The sequence below is a fragment of the Phycodurus eques genome, chromosome 14 (genome assembly GCF_024500275.1).
Source record: "Phycodurus eques isolate BA_2022a chromosome 14, UOR_Pequ_1.1, whole genome shotgun sequence".
Classification (NCBI taxonomy): domain Eukaryota; kingdom Metazoa; phylum Chordata; class Actinopteri; order Syngnathiformes; family Syngnathidae; genus Phycodurus; species Phycodurus eques.
In genome coordinates, this window is record NC_084538.1 from 20,626,126 (window position 1) to 20,642,638 (window position 16,513).

At 41.2% G+C, this 16,513-nt stretch overlaps 2 protein-coding genes across 2 annotated transcripts in view; one reads left to right on the forward strand and one right to left on the reverse strand.

Moving 5' to 3' along the window:
• metap1 (methionyl aminopeptidase 1) overlaps positions 1-15,947 on the reverse strand; it is a 22,018-nt gene extending 6,071 nt beyond the window's left edge. The window contains exons 1-8 of the mRNA XM_061695611.1: positions 15,762-15,947; positions 13,076-13,127; positions 12,098-12,207; positions 9,178-9,238; positions 2,884-2,975; positions 2,705-2,788; positions 1,768-1,906; positions 874-1,005 (exon numbers count right to left, since the gene is read on the reverse strand). Coding sequence (XP_061551595.1) covers positions 874-1,005; positions 1,768-1,906; positions 2,705-2,788; positions 2,884-2,975; positions 9,178-9,238; positions 12,098-12,207; positions 13,076-13,127; positions 15,762-15,878 — 787 coding nt within the window. The 5' untranslated portion in view covers positions 15,879-15,947. The remainder of the gene's footprint in view (positions 1-873; positions 1,006-1,767; positions 1,907-2,704; positions 2,789-2,883; positions 2,976-9,177; positions 9,239-12,097; positions 12,208-13,075; positions 13,128-15,761) is intronic.
• eif4eb (eukaryotic translation initiation factor 4eb) overlaps positions 15,899-16,513 on the forward strand; it is a 16,308-nt gene continuing 15,693 nt past the window's right edge. Inside the window, 2 exon segments of the mRNA XM_061695613.1 lie at positions 15,899-15,958; positions 15,960-16,046. Of these exon segments, the coding sequence (XP_061551597.1) occupies positions 15,935-15,958; positions 15,960-16,046 (111 nt within the window). The 5' untranslated portion in view covers positions 15,899-15,934.

Below are 16,513 nucleotides of genomic sequence, written 5' to 3' on the forward strand. Positions count from 1 at the left end.
TAGTAGAGTTTCAAGTTGCACTTACGGATGTAGGGCCGATCTGTATTTACTGACATTGGTTTTCTGAAGTGTTCCTGAGCCCATGTGGTGATATCCTTTACACATTGATGTCGGTTTTTGATGCAGTGCCACCTGACGGACCGAAGGTCACGGGCATTCAATGTTGGTTTTCGGCCTTGCAGTGATTTCTCTAGATTCTCTGAAACATTTGATGATATTATGGACCCTAGATGATGAAATCCCTAAATTCCTTGCAATTGTACATTGAGGAACATTGTCCTTAAACTGTTCGACTATTTTCTCACACACTTGTTCACAAAGAGGTGAACCTCGCCCCAAATTTGCTTGTGAATGACTGAGCAATTCAGGGAAGCTCCTTTTATACCCAATCATGGCACCCACCTGTTCCCAATTTACCTGTGGGATGTTCCTAAAAACAATAAAGTTTATCAGTTTGAACATTCAATATCTTGTCTTTGTAGTGTATTTAATTAAATATAGGTTGAACATGATTTGCAAATCATTGTATTCCGTTTTTATTTATGTTTAACACAACGTCCCAACTTCATTGGAATTGGGGTTGCACAATAAATGAACAAGTCATGTGAATGGACACATTGCGCCATCTTGTGATCGGATCGGTTATCGTTTTTTTATCGGTGATCGGCCCCAAAAATCCTGATTGTGTAAAGCCTAGTGACTATTGTGTTTCTCTCTTTCATTAACAGTTGTGTACCAACAATTTCGTCCATGTAAATTTTTTCACAGACTGCCAGAGCAATGCCAGATGATATATATATAAATCCAATGTATACAAGTAGGCTATAATAAAGCCAAAAGCGAGGCAAGTAAAAAGAAGATTCCAGCCCTTACCAGAGTCTATAGCTTGCATAAGGCATTCATATGTAGTCTGAACCAGTTTCTTTGCTCCTTCATCCACTTCCCCAACATAGAAGGTCTCATTAAGGTCACCATGGAAACCATTGTGGTAGACGGTGATGTCCACTACGTAAGGAACGAGAGAGAATGTTAAACTGATTAAAATGACAAAACATCTATTTCATCATGTCACAAAGCAGCAGCTGGGCCAAGTGATTGTGAGTGGGTATAACAGACACCTGTTTTCCACGCTGATGAAGTTGTAATTGTGAGTGGGAGAAATAGAGTTTTGAGAAATAGAGGGCAGGGAGGAGCACCACTGTGAAAGGTTAATGACATCATTTTTCTTGTGGGACCATGCTGATCACTTGATGGCAAGTCCATCAGACAACATGAGTGGAGTGTCTGATGGAAGAGATTGGTTGAATAAGAATATTCATCAAGCGGTTCAAACTGGAGTCTTGCTGACATCATTTCAGAATGCAAGTACTGCTATTCATCATACAGAGCACACACATACATATACAAGCATGTGCGCCTAATTCAAACATTTGCCTTTGCAAACATTCACACAAATTGCATTGCGTGCTCTATGCAAGAGTGGTACTTTAGAAATGCGTAGTAGTATTTTTAAAGCAGTTTGATTCAAAGTAAGGAAAAATTGATTCAACAAGCAGAAGGCTGACCAGAACCTGTTTAGATTTTGGGCTTGATACCTCAAATTGGAAGAAAATTAGTTGAGAACATTTTTAGAGAGAGAGATAGACAGACAAGAGACAAATTGATAGACTTTCTAAAGAGTTGGAAGCAGATAGACTGGCAATTGAGACTTGTATAAAGGGGACCATGAATAGGTACTAGGAACACACAAAATTCAATCGAGCATACCATTAAGCAAATCGCCATCTTGTAGTGGTCTTCTGTCCGGGATTCCATGGCAGATGACTTCATTGACAGATGTGCAGGAGGATTTGGGGAAGTTGTAATAGTTAAGAGGAGAAGGGTAGCAGTTTCTTGTAGTACAAGCCTTAGAAGATGGATACAATAAAAATACAAATATGGATACAATTAGGGGGGACAACATTAAATATAATGTAGGTTTGGAGTGTCAAAAGTGACATAGGCCGCATTGCAGGTACAGTTTCCCTAAGAGGTCATATAAAAGTATAATTTTATTATACTTATAATTTGCACAATGGTCACTGTACCAGATAATCACTCTATTAGTCATTTCAAACTGCCTTTCATTGCTCAGCGACTCTCCATACTGTTTTTTTTTTGTATCAAAGTATTTTCTGTCAAATGACAGTCTGTTGTCGTACTAGAGCGGCTCCAACTACCGGAGGCAAATTCCTTGTGTATTTGACATACTTGGCAAATAAATATGTTTCTGATTCTGAAATACAAGAGGGCGGGGGGGGGGAGTAAAGTGTGCCTGCTCTGTGCTCAGACAGAAGTGCATCAATTGCAACTGGACTGTTCTGTTTGTCCTAGATGATGTTTCGCCTCTAATCCAAGCAGCCTTCATCAATTCATGCACAGCACTGTTGTGATGGATTCAATGCCCTGAGAATGAAATTACCTGGTTGAATGAGAATACTCAAAGCCAAAAACAGAAGTGGCGAGTCTGACAACATGTCTGTCTCCTGTTTGACAAAATCGCAACAGCGAAACTGAAACTAATGTATCGATATCAACACGCTAGTATTGATCTGATACATATACTGACTTGGTATCAATACTATCGATATTTGAATCGATCCGTCCACCACTAGCTGAAAGATAATTTATTTGTGCATGTGTGCGTGGCTGTGTGTGTCTGTACCAGATGTACTGCATGGTCAATTTCTTCTGTTGTAACGCCAGGTTTCACCATTACAGCTGCGATATCCAGGACTTCTCGTGCCAGCTGCAATTGCCAGTCCCAAAGCATAATAAATGAAAGGGGACCCATGACAACAAGGGCTGTCAATGTATGTAACTCAAAGGAACATTTCATGTTACCTTGCATACCACTCTCATGCCTTCGATGTCCTCAGTAGGGAGGATCTTGATCTGTGATGTTCCCTTCAGAAACTGTTCTGATTCAGACATACCTGTGGAAAGGTAAGTACAATCTTTCACATGTTGATCCAGACCGATAAACTGACTAAAAGAACTTGCAATAGTGCTGTGGCTCAACATTTCCAGTACATTAACTGGCAATCATAGTTGGATATAACATTCTTTTGCGCGTTTGACCCACACACAAACAAAAAAAGTTAATTAATTTCTAAATATGCACCTAAGTATATCTGCCATTTTACGTGTTTTTTCCTGCGCAAGGTTTTCGTGGAAACCGTTTTTAATCATAGAAAACACCATGCAAGCCATTTCTTCTAAAAACAAAACTATCTGGCATTCACTTCTATGTACATATGTGGACATTGAAGGAAATTAACATTCACTCGACTGGTTTAATTTCCGTTTGGCCCAAAAACACTTTGACCAATTTTGAAAGAGACATCCCATTGCATTTAGCCTTGGTTTTAAAACAGTCAGCTGTAATAGAATGTAAAATCCTGAAGGTGCTCCCCAACATCACGAGAGTTGTGTACGAGTTAAAGATGACCAAACTTTGCTTTGACTAGGATATGCAATGTTGTTATTGTTGCTGCTTCTTGTCACATCAAGGGAAATTATGGCATTGTTTTATAGGGGGCTAGATTGACAGAACTCTTAACGATTTATGTAATGACTAAGATTCTTCTAGTCTGTTATTAGCTGTTCTTGCAAAAAATGAAATATAACACAAAGCACCCTAAAAGCCATGGGCGGTGCTACACTTCAGAGACTTCACTACAGGAAAGGATGGCACTAATGCTGGCGACTCGGTGAACAAAGCAAGAATGTAGGACTAGACTGAAGAAGAGTGTGACAGTGCAGTCAGTCAACTTTGGGTTGGCAACATATTCGACACTTTAGACAAAACGTTGAATGACTCAAGGTTTCATAACAGAAAACGATACCGAGGGCACTAAAGTGTCTTGTTTGGTTAAAAGCACTGGAGTCATCAGGGATTTAATGATCAATAATTTATTAAATCAACAAGATGATTGCTGTAAGAACATCAACAGTTGCTTGGCAACAGTGATTTTCGACTTTAGGTTCTGCACAGTCCAGTCCCCTTTTAACCCAAAGTGTCCACAGTGTGATTGCAATAATCAATTAAACCTTACTTACGCATTAAGAGAGCAGCTCACGAAAAGATGAAAATCCTCAATATTTTCATAATGGTAAGAATCACTTCAGTACATGCATAAAAGTGGAAACAGACATTTAATATTAGTGTAAAAAGGATTTTTTTACCAGCTCAATATCAGTGCTATTGTAAGAAGCATTGGTGTGTGTCATTCCCTGTAAAAGTATCAAAGAAGGAAAAGAGATTGTAACCATGGCTACCTGAGTAAAGATCTATCCAGGCAGATGACAGGGAAGAGAATGTTGCCATGGTAACAATGAATGAATTGCCAAGAGAAGACAGGTTAGGATTGGAACGAGATCATTATTACACAAAAATCTAAATTGCAGCAGATGTAAGAGTTGCTGATTTACTTATTTTAAGTTAGAAGCTAATAAGTTGCAAGTAATCATACAGGAAAAAAAAGGAACAAATACTTACGTTAGTGAATAAAATTACTGGCGCAAGCAAGTGAAGTAGATCTACATAGTGTAGACATGTATGTTTGAAATATATTTCTCAATGTTAATTGTGAAAGCATGTATTCTGCACAGAGAAGGAAAAGCAAGTTAAGTGCTGTGCAGTATGTATGCAGTGCAAGTATTCTTCCGCCACTTAACAGGTAAGCCATTTCTGAGAAAAACCTTCAATATGTGGCTTTGCCCTTGCCGCTCAGTACAATAGAGATCGCTCAACAATAAGGCAACATCAATAATAAAAGAGTGGAATACTTTTTTTTATTTTATTTTTTATAAAAACAACAATTTTCTGTGTCACTTATTAATCTTCGCTGTTTGAGGCATGTACTTTTTTTGTCTGTCATTTTCTATGTTTTGCATTGCCTTGTTTCTGTTTTGTTTGCTGTTGTGGCACCATCGCAAGGAAGCAGGCGAAACACAACCACTACTCTCAGGGCCGCTAAATATGGGATTAATGATGTCAAAAAATTGAAAGAAAATATACTACAGTAATTGAAATTGTTGGTTCACAACCTGTTTCACCATATCACAGAGCAAGCTGCATGTCGTCTTTATGTAAAGAGACTCACCTCCTAAGCGCAAGCAGTTATCACAGTCACCACGGACAAACATTGCCTGCCCAGTTTGTCTAATGGTGACAGTCTGACGATGAAAGAGGCTAACTTAATTTCAATTACTCCTTATATGAAAACGTGTTTTCAAATTCGGAAGGAAAAAAAAGACCAGTGTCCCAGAATGAATTGCGTTCAACCTCAGAGGGAGCAGAATATGCATGGGTCTCAGTAAACTGTTTAACAGATTAACTCATTCAGAAATTTTTGTGTTTGCTTGAGTGAAAATGCTCAATGGAGAAAATGTTTGAAGTCGACGTTACATAGGACAGGCCTAATGTTGCCCTATCCACTGCCAAAACAACAATAGAAACATCTGCAATGTACCGCAAGATGTTTTATCAAATTAGAAGTGGGCTTAAATTTCCAAGGTTGGGCAGTCACAATTTAAGCGCTGCATGAAAAAGCTGTTGTTTTTTAGTCTGTAAACACCCTCGCACGATTTTTTCTTTTTTTCCCCCCGCAAAACAAATTGTGATATTGATTGGCTCGTGCACATTCATGTGCCTGGTTTGTGTGGTCTGATTGGTGAATTGGAGTCAAATGATAATAGTGATCACGAATTGGCCACAACGGCGCCCTATGCAGAAGTCAAAAATGGAGTCAAAAATAGATGCGCACACGCAAGAATGGATAAATAAAAGTAGCGAATGGGATGTCGGTCATTGTAACAGTAAAAGTATCGATTGTTCTTCACATGAATACTCAAGTAAAAAGTACAGTGCATTTTAAGTACTCTGACAAGTACAGTTTATCGAAAATGTTACTTCAGTCAATGTAACGGAGTAAATGTAGCGCGTTACTACCCACCTCTGCACATGGGCAATGACAGTGAAACTTGGAAGGGCATGATTGGGAGGGTCATCAAGGGTGCATGGGAGTTCGCAACCAATCTACATGTGTTTTGTGGATTTGGAGAAGGCGTTCAACTGTGTCCCTCAGGGACCCCTGTGAAGGGTGCTCCGGGAGTATGGGGTACCGGACTTCCTAGGGTTGGGCATCGAGAACCCATTGGAAACGGGACTAATGTTCCGGTTCCCCCAGAATCGTTCTAATTAAAAAATTTAATTTCCCAGTTTCGATGCCTACAATCCGGCCACCCTGAAGAAGTGGCGAAAACCAACGGCATGAAGACGCGCTTGTGCCCAACGGCGGCGGCAGCGAACAAAAGTGTGTCTTAACTTTGTTAAAATTAATGAGCAGTCGCCTCAGTGCAACACTTGGAATATGATTACATTGTGCAAAGGAGGCTTTTACAATGTCTAGCATCTGACGCGGTCCGAGCCTCAGCCTTCACCGCGCGGAGCTTCAGCGAAGTCAACTCTGTCAACTTGGTGAGTTAAACAAGAAAATACGTCTATGCCAACATTGAGACAGCTAACAAGGTTAACGGTTGGTTGCACTATTGCACTGATGGTTTTTAGCGTTTATTTTAGTTTTCTACCTAACGTAAGAGCCGATAACTGAAAAAAAATAATAAAAGCCTAACATTGAGCTAAAACCTTACCGTAGCAACTTTACATCACAATGAATTGGGACAAAATTCAATAACGTCTCACCGTATGACAAACACTAACCTTGTGCCTCATCTGTGAAAATCGGTACAGAAATCAGTGTTTTATAGCATTTGGTTCCATCCATAAAAATAAATAAATAAATAGATAAATAGCTGGATAAATAAATAAATAGTCGGTGCCGTGTGAAGTTACTTTTTGTGTCAAAGTGCTGAGTTCCGGTGCGTACACTTCAAAATAAAAGGCTACAAGCTTAAAACAGGAAGTCAAGTTAAAACTTGCACATAAAAACCATTTGTCGTGATGAAACATTAATTCATTCATCTTCTGTTCCACTTATCCTCATTAGGGTCGCAGGCGTGCTGGAGCCTATCCCAGCTATCTTCGGGCGAGAGGTGGGGTACGTCCTGAACTGGTCGCCAGCCAATCGCAGGGCACATAGAAACCAACAACCACTCGCAATCACATTCACACCTACGGGCAATTTAGAGTGTTCAATTAATGCATGTTTTTGGGATGTGGGAGGACACCGGTGTGCCCGGAGAAAACCTGTGCAGGCACGGGGAGAACATGCAAACTCCACACAGGTGGGGCCGGGGATTGAACCCCGGTCCTCAGGACTGTGAGGCAGACGTGTTAACCAGTCGCTCACCGTGCCGCCCGTGATGAAACAGTCCCAAATAATTTTAACAACGCTATATTTAACTTTTAGCTGAAACATTAATTCATGAATATTAAGTCATTTGGGTTAGTTCCACACACATTGTCATTTAGTGATAGGTTTGATATTGATACTGGTTATAAAGAACCCCGAGTCAAATGTTAATTTTAGACTATGCTGCGGGCTGTTAAGAAAATGCATGTTCATAATTTCGACACCCTTTATTTAAACCATTCCAATTTTTTTTTACCCATCCCCCGAAAAGAATTGGAATCAAGAATCGTTTGGAACCGGAATCGGAATCGCTCAAATTCAAATAATGCCCAACCCTAGGACTCCCTGATATGGGCTGTTCGGTCCATGTACGACCGGTGTCCGAGTTTGGTCCGCATTGCCAGCAGTAAGTCGGATTTGTTTCCAGTGAGAATTGGACTCAGCCAAGGCTTGGCTTTCTTATCGATTCTGTTCATTACCTTTATGGACAGAATTCTACGCGTAACCATGGTGTTGAGGGGGTCCGGTTTGATGACATCCATATCATGTCGCTGCTTTTTGCAGATGCGGTGGTTCTGATGGCTTTATAAAGCCGTAATCTGAAACACTCACTGGAATGGTTCGCAGCAGAGTGTGAAGTGACTGGGATGAATATCAGCACCTCCAATCTGAGGTCATGGTCCTGAGTTGGAAAAGGCTGGAGTGCCCTCTCCGGGTCAGGGAGGAGATCCTTCCCCAAATGGAGGAGTTCGCCATCTCTGGGTCTTGTTCATAAGTGAGGGAAGAATGGAGCGGGAGATCGACAGGCGGATTGGTGCAGTGTCTGCGGTGATGCAGATCGGTCTGTCATGGTGAAGAAGGAGCTGAGCCGAAAGGCAAAGCTCTCAATTTACCAGTTGATCTACGTTCCTACTCTCACCTATAGTCAGGAGGTGTGAGTCGCGACCGAAACAACAAGATGGCGGATACAAGTGGCTGAAATGAGTTTCCTTCGCATGGTATCCGGGCTCTCCCTTAGAGATAAGGTGAGATGTTTGGTCATCTGGGAGGGGCTCAGAGTCGAGCCGCTGCTCCTCTGCATCGAGAGGAGCCAGATGAGGTTGCTTGGATATCAGGTTAGGATGCCTCCTGGACGGGAGGCATTGAGGCTAATGAGCAGAGCGTGAGGTGGTAACTGTTCAACTTGATAAAACACACAACTTAATAAAATGTTTGTTTCACAATAAACAACAGCCACACAGATGAATACATTACTAACATTTTAATCAGACCGTTGAGTGAGTCTTCACTCTTTTTGTAGCCAAATACTGAATCAGCACAACCACACCAAGTCTTGAGAATAATCTAGCAGCCAATGTTAGCAAATTTAACTTCAAATTTGCAGAGGTACGTTGAGATATAAAACTGGCATCTGTTTTGTGGCATCTGAGCTGTGGACAATCAAAAGTGACGTGAGAGTGAAGGGCGTTGGAATGTCACAGCCCACCTTGGTCCTCCTATTGCTTGCATTCCAGAGGAACTTACTGCGCATGTCAAACTTTTAACGTGAGTCAATAGGGAAAGCAAAGATGCCAATCACCTCACAGGAACATTTTGGATATTTTGTCAGGAACACATACGTTTCAGCTAAAACAAATGCCACCAGAAAGACTCCGAACAACAAATATTTTCATACTTTTTTTTTTTTTTTTTTACATTTTCTTCCTTTGAATAGTTTTGAGTTACAAAATATTGAAAGCTTTTCTTCACACACCCCCACCCCCTCTCAAAACTATTAAATTCTTATAAAAGACATTCTTCAGATGAGAACCTTTGTTACCTCTAGGATGATCAGCATAGTCAGGTCTTTGGATTTCATTGGGTACAGGCCGTAAAGGTGTCTAAAGAGAAAAGGGGGCATAATATAAGTAATAATATAATTTATCTCTTTTTTTTTTAAAATCACCTTATATTATTATTATTTTTTAACACATTTTATTTCAGCACATACAAAACATAACACAATCTTCTGTTGACATTTTTCCCCCCATATTTCTTTGGGCTCCCCTACTTTGTCCAGCACACTGAAGGCACTTAGACACCGCACTAGGTTCACAGACGGTGCCCACCGTGCGGACAATGGAACAGGCACAGATATGATTAGATAGATACGACACGCCCCTTTTGAGCTGTGTGCCTACGATGACGCTAAGCTATTAGGTTCAAAGTCGTCAACGCATTCCGTGTGTGTGGACAGCAAGAAAACCAAAAAGGATGGAGGTACATTGTGGTGCATATCGTTGAGGACATCGCTGCACATTTCTCTGGCTTTTTTGCTTTGTTTTCAAATGGTCTGTATTTATAGCACACGCTTTGGCATTGACAAAAAAGTAAACCTCATGAAAATCAGTTGAGAAATTAGCAAGTTATGGTTTTATTTCAATGTCTATGCATTGCCTTTGACGGGAACGTTGACCTACCCAACATGGCCACCACGTAGGCACATCGGTGAGCCTGGGTGCTACAGCATGCTGGCGTATCTAATCTTCAAATCTATGGACACAGGGACAAGCTTGCCCATGTTTGGCACGCAAAGCGACCAAACAGGAAGTAGCCATGTTGTCGTTTCCCACTGCTTTGGATGTAAAGTAGACTGCAGTTTGACAAAATGTATTTGTCACCATTTTAACAAAAAGGTCTGGATTTACTTATGAGGAAGAGACGAGCAGCAGCTTAAAAACAGGTTTGTGTTTTTTAAAGTGGTGTATGGGTTTATCCAATTCTAATCGCATGGCAGAGTCTGGAAGATTTTAGGCTCGTCCCTGAGGTACAACACTATGAAGACCGCTTCGAGGTGTACTTTAGGCTGAGCAGGGAGCACTTTCTTTTTTAGCACGTCACGGTACCTCATCTGTCTTGTGTCCCAGAGCTCGGGACACAGGGACACTGCATTCATTACTGATTCCTCAATTTTCTCCTCCATACTGTTTTCACTGTCTGCCAAAATGTCTTGTATTTTCACTCTGAAATCACTCCACCACCATCTCCAATCGGTTGCACCGAGATGTTGTCACAATGCAGAGGCAGATGCCAACCCCGCGCGCCGCCAAATTCCGTGGCAGGGCATTGCGCCTTTGCACAGCAGCAGCACAGACACAATGACTGGGTTGGTCAACGGCCTGCTGCCCTATGCTAAGTGCAGTGTGATGGGGCTTTTACACGTCAACAAAATGTAGGTATTTTACAAGTATACTTTATCCTAAATTGGCCTGCTCCCTCAAACAAACTGGGTAGTACCATTCCTTTAGTAATCCAAGCGTACATAAATATGTTTCCTTTATGTCTTTTAAAATTATATAAAATAAATGACCTATTTAGTCAGTCACTGCTTCTTGCAGACAAACTTCATATTCACAGTAAAATATTTTGCAGATAAAACTCAAGTCATTTTCTTTGTGTACAAAGCGATGGTATGCTAATTACGTTAGACTACACATATCATGCATGGTCCAGTACTACCAATGGAAAGGTTAGTGTAAAGTTGACTTTACACCGTTCTGATCGGCTTGATCGGTATCAGCCAATAAATAGCATTTTATGCTGATTGGCTTTGTCATAATTCGCCGATCCAATCAATGACGTCATTGATCGGCTCCGTAAAAGATATTTACTCTGTGTCGCCGTCGTATACAGTATATTTGAATCCAAAAGCTTGCTTATTTTTAGCGTGTCTTTTGACGTCATTTACGATCGCTGGGCTTGTCAAATCAAACGCGACCGGATACACTCGTTACCACGGCCACGACAAAAACAATGGATCATGCGTGTATTGTGTTGGTCAAAAGAACAAAATGGGGAAAAAGGTGTGGTGGTGGAGGTCACCGGTGCGCAGGAGAAGACATTCATTCAAGGATTGCTTGAGGTATGTTCGCGTACGTTTAAAACGATACGGAACACAAGCAGCCAAAAAAACGTTCTGTTGCACATAAACATGCTGGTGTTCTGTTGAATCAAGTAATTTAATTACATTCATTTAATTACAGTAAGTTAGCACCCATTATTTCTGTCATGTTGTAGTGTTGGTTTGACCTGACTCATGAGAATAGTCCTGAATAGAGAATATTTTTGAAGATACTCAGTATACAAGTATAAACCGAAAATGAACAAGTCATTTAAATAGACACATTGCATCATCAGTGATTTTTTTTTTTAACTCGATCTGTGATCGGCCCCAAAACTCCTGATCGTGTAAAGCCTAGTGTAGATCCCTGTAAGTGTTTGATTTTACATTTCTTTGTATTCATGTATTTATGTATTTTAGCAATTGTATTTTTTTTATTGAAATATTTTAATTCATTGTAAGATGTTCGGTAAGTGTTCATTTAACTTTAACACCCGCCAACCCCAAACTCCCGTCCATCTGCCGGATACCCACCACCACAAATAGATTCGGGTCCTGTGGGAAACACTGACATTGGAGCATGCTTTGAATGCACAAACACAGGGATTGTTATAGTGCATAGCATGAAGGTCCAAAGTTGGATGTTGACCCTAGTTTTTAAAATGTGCATTTGTTTTTTTGGGTGGGGGACGCACATTTTTGATTACAGTAGCAAAATAGTGCAAACCAAATTTGTATCTGTGGAAGAACACATTTAGAAAATGTAAAACCAGTGACAATGAGCCTGCACAGCTGTACTCGAGCCATCATATATTGGCCATATAGTAATAAAAATTTAGTTCTTAATGAGACAACTCACCAATGGGTAGTAGGGGCGGAGTTTCCCCGTGTAGCGGTAGCCAGGCCATGGGTCTGTGTTGATGTCTTTCTCCACACAGTTCTTACATTCATTCTGGTTCTTGTCCTCCTCTGATGAAACAATACATGGTCTGTAAAGGACCTGGTAGCAGTGTCATTTCACAGTTGTCTTTGATAATCTTACATAATTAGTCTAAAACACCAGACTAATGTAACTGCACTATTAAACCACGGTCAGCTAATTTTGTAGTTTTTATTCCTTTGGGGGAAGCTTGTGGGATAGTGGAGCTATACACACTGCAATATGCTGATTGGTCAACAGAGAACAGGAATGTAAATGGGAGACAAAACAATGCAACAAAGAAGTATGGGGATGACCAGAGGGGATTTATTTATTTATTTTGTACTTGTGAAAATATTATGTCAGCACATTGAACTGTTATGTTCTTAGTTTTCCCTTGGCAGATTTAGTTCATTGATTATATATTTCTATGTTATATGTATTTAGGATTGGGTGGTGCAGTGAATAAGAGGTTAGCACATCAGCCTCACAGTTCTGAGGTTGGTGGTTTCAATCTGGGATCCATCATGGTAAATGGACTGCACTTATATAGCGCTTTATCTACACCATCACAGTGCCCAAACCATGTTTGACTCACGATGCACGGCGCACACCCGCAACCCTTGTGAGGATAAGCAGTATAGAAGATGAATGGATGGATTTTTAGGATTGATGAGGTGTGTTATGTAGGTAAGGTGATGTAATTTTGTAGTTTAATACAAGAGACCAGCAAAAGTAGCAACACAAAGTTGTACTATGTCCTGCATATACACACACCCCTGTGTGCTAGCCAAATCAATGTTTCAACTGCAAGTGTAGCGAAATTAACTGCTTGCTGTAGCTTTACACGAATTACTGTGCAAATCACTGTGAGTAGTTTCTTAAAACAAACTACTGACACTGACCACTGGTACTTACTTGCTTTTTTGTGCAGCAACTTGTGAGATGCCCAGCTCCCTTTGAAACATTCCTGGAGACAAAAAAAAGAGAGCAAAAAGTCCCAAAAGTGAGGTAAATGGGTCAATAGCATCTACCAGCAAATAGCTTCCTCATATCTGCTTTGGCACACTCTCTTTAAAATAAAAATAATTAAAAAATGCTACGTTCCTGTGCAGAGAATACCAAGCTTCCATTAACTCTTCATTTACTTTCGTTCCGCAGGAACCAAGACATACAAACAGGGACAGCTGCCGCTAACTCGAGCTTGTCATGCCATCTTCTTTACGACAGCCACTTAACTAAATTACTTCGCAAAGATTACACTCTTGGGCGTAGTTTAGTTTGTGTAAGACTTTAAAACGCCGTTTTCATTCAAACACGCTGCCACATCTACAGTTTTCTGTCTTGATGTCGATAAAAAGCCATTTAAATGGACGGCTGACAGGGAGGGCCAAAAAAATAAATAAAAATAAAAGACAGCATTGGCCAAAGGGTCAAATACCATTGCATTACATCCATCCATTTTCTGAGCCGCTTCTCCTCACTAGGGTCGCGGGCGTGCTGGAGCTTGTCCCAGCTATCTTCGCGCAGGAGGCGGGGTTCACCCTGAACTGGTTGCCAGCCAATCACAGGGCACATACAAACCAACAACCATTCAAAAAAAAACATGCAGGCACGGGGAGAACATGTAAAGTCCACACAGACGGGGCCGGGGATTGAACCCAGGTCCTCAGAACTGTGAGGCAGACGCTCTAACCAGTCGGTCACCGTGCCGCCCATTGCATTACGTGAGCTTGTTATTAGGGGGGTCTTTATTTTTTTTATCTTTTAAAAGTTCATGCTTGCAACTCAGCAATAGGTTTGAATAAATTAAGAAACAATTGGGGCAAAATTGTATCAATGTTGATAAATATTTAGAGGGTGCTCAAGACCTTTGACGTTTTTACACACGTATACTATGCATATTATTCAGGATTTGTTCCATATTATGTGATGCATTGTATTAACATGTATTATCGTTACATAATGTGTGCTCATGGCAGCAGTGGACCTTGGTTGACCATGCAGTCACAATGTATATCAATTATTGGGGAAATGAATCAAGCCACTGTTGGAGCGGAAGCAGACGCCAGCTCAGAAAAAGGCCCAAAACACATACAAATCACCATCAAAACTATCCAACAAGCGTATCTGACATAGTTTTTGACCAAAACACCCTAAACTGACTCCGATATGTGGAACTCCTGAGATGCCTACAAGACTGCATGTTCAATCACACACAGCCTGAAGGTTGTCAATGATTTGGATGAAAGGGTGTCGCTCTCATCGAGGAGGATAACTCCTTGTTGACCAATAACATAATGCAGGTTTTCCAGGACCATCGGATCTGATTCCCTGATGCAAGAAAGAGCAGACTATGAGTGACAGTAGTTACTCATCACCAAAGCTGTATTTCATGAATTACTTTATGCTATGACGGACGACTAGTTAGTCTGAAGACCGGGGTTCAAATCCCAGCCCCGCCTGTATGGAGTTTGCATGTTCTCCCCGTGCCAGTGTGGGTTTTCTCCGGGTGCTTCCCACACCACAAAAACACGCGTGGTAGGTTGATTGAAGACTCTAAATTGTCCAAAGGTGTGAATGTGAGTGCAATTGGTTGTTTGTTTCTATGTGCCCTGCGATTGGCTGGCGACTGGTTCAGGGTGTACCACGCCTCTCGCCCGAAGATAGCTCGAATAGGCTCCAGCATTCTACAACCCTAGTAAGGATAAGCGGCACAGAAAATGGTTGGATTTTATGCTATAGCACTATAGCTTGAGTTCAACAATCATTCATAAAAGCATGACAAGTTTCAAGATCATTCAAACTGTTCAAGATGTATTTCCACATTCTGTCATACAAGCATGACAGTTGCTTCTTTCTATGATGTAATATACTTGGTATTATGCTGTTTGCCACACTACCACAGTGCCTTTGTTATTAAAAACTATATTAAATTTTATTTTATTTTCTGTCCGTGCGTTCTTAAATGTTCCCAGTTCTATATAAAAAAAAATTACAAAATTCCTGAAAATCAAATTTCAAAGGACTTGAGCAACTAAGTATTGCAGGAACAATTCACAATTTTGCAGTGTGTTCTTAATGATATCCTAACACATTTAGGGGCTGAGACTTGAGCACGTCCCCATTTTTTGAATGAGTGGGACCATGGAGGCACAGAGTAAGATATCGCGTTTATTAACTTCGCAAGCAGTGAATTTATATTAAGAAAGAAAAAGCAATGCAAATTAAAAGGTTTTTTTTTTTTTTTTTTTGGTGCATGCTCCAAACTCACATATTTATGCACACAATTCAACATTTCAATCATAATAGTGAAATGACCCACTTTGGCCAAGCAGTCAGGAGTTAACTAGGGAGTTAGGCACCCCACTACCAAATGATACGGACTTAACCTCACTTACAACGGTCAGCAGAATTATGCACGCATCCTCAACTATCTTTATATCACGAGGGCATTCTCAAACTTTCCACAAATATGAGGTTTGAAAGCGAGCACATACACGTAGCTTGCTATGTAGCATGACAGCTACATAGCAGCCTCGTGACAATCCAAGGGCCCGTTGCTACGCTTTGCCAACTTGACGAAAGCACAGAGAAGCTTTACCTGGGAACAGAAATAGGAGCCTTGAATGCCAAGCTTGATACACGTGGGACACTGAAGTTTGGCATCTTTGCTGCAGCTCTCCGTCTCGCACTCCCTTCGCTCCTCTGTGTTCGCCATGCCTTCGTCTGCCGGAGGGGTGGAGTCGTCCCTGGGCCGGGGAAGCAGCCAGCCGGATGCAGTGCACCGCGCATGTCCGCCCCGCGGCGGACGGTCACGCTGCTCCGTGTGCTCCAATCAACGGACACTTTCCGACCACAGATTTGGAAGATGGCGACTGCCGAACCGGTGAGCACTTTCTCGAAAAACTTCAAAACACTCGTAGTGGTACCGTTTTAACGTAAACCGTGCCATTTACACGTCTAAGCAGTTGTCACGAAACGTATACGGATTGCTGGCCTACTTACTTACGTTGTTTTCGGCTTCAAATTTGTGTGCTTCCCTACGACCTAAGCGTTAACGTCAAAGCAGTATGGAGACCTCACAACTTTTAAGCTGACGTTGAGCACTCGCTGTCCGCTTTGCCTAAAACAAGTCGGTCATCGTGCCCTAAAACTTAACTTTTCTGGGCTTAAAGCTCAAGAAAATACGCCGATGGCAAACGAAAATTCCACACTTGAATCACGCACTTGACTTCGGCGTGTCAAATACTTTACATTAAACCCAATTTGGTGCTCAGTTGTAGAAATAGTTACAAGGTCTTTGAGTCGACGATTTCCATTTCAGTGACTCACGTTGTATTTAAAAAGGGTAGA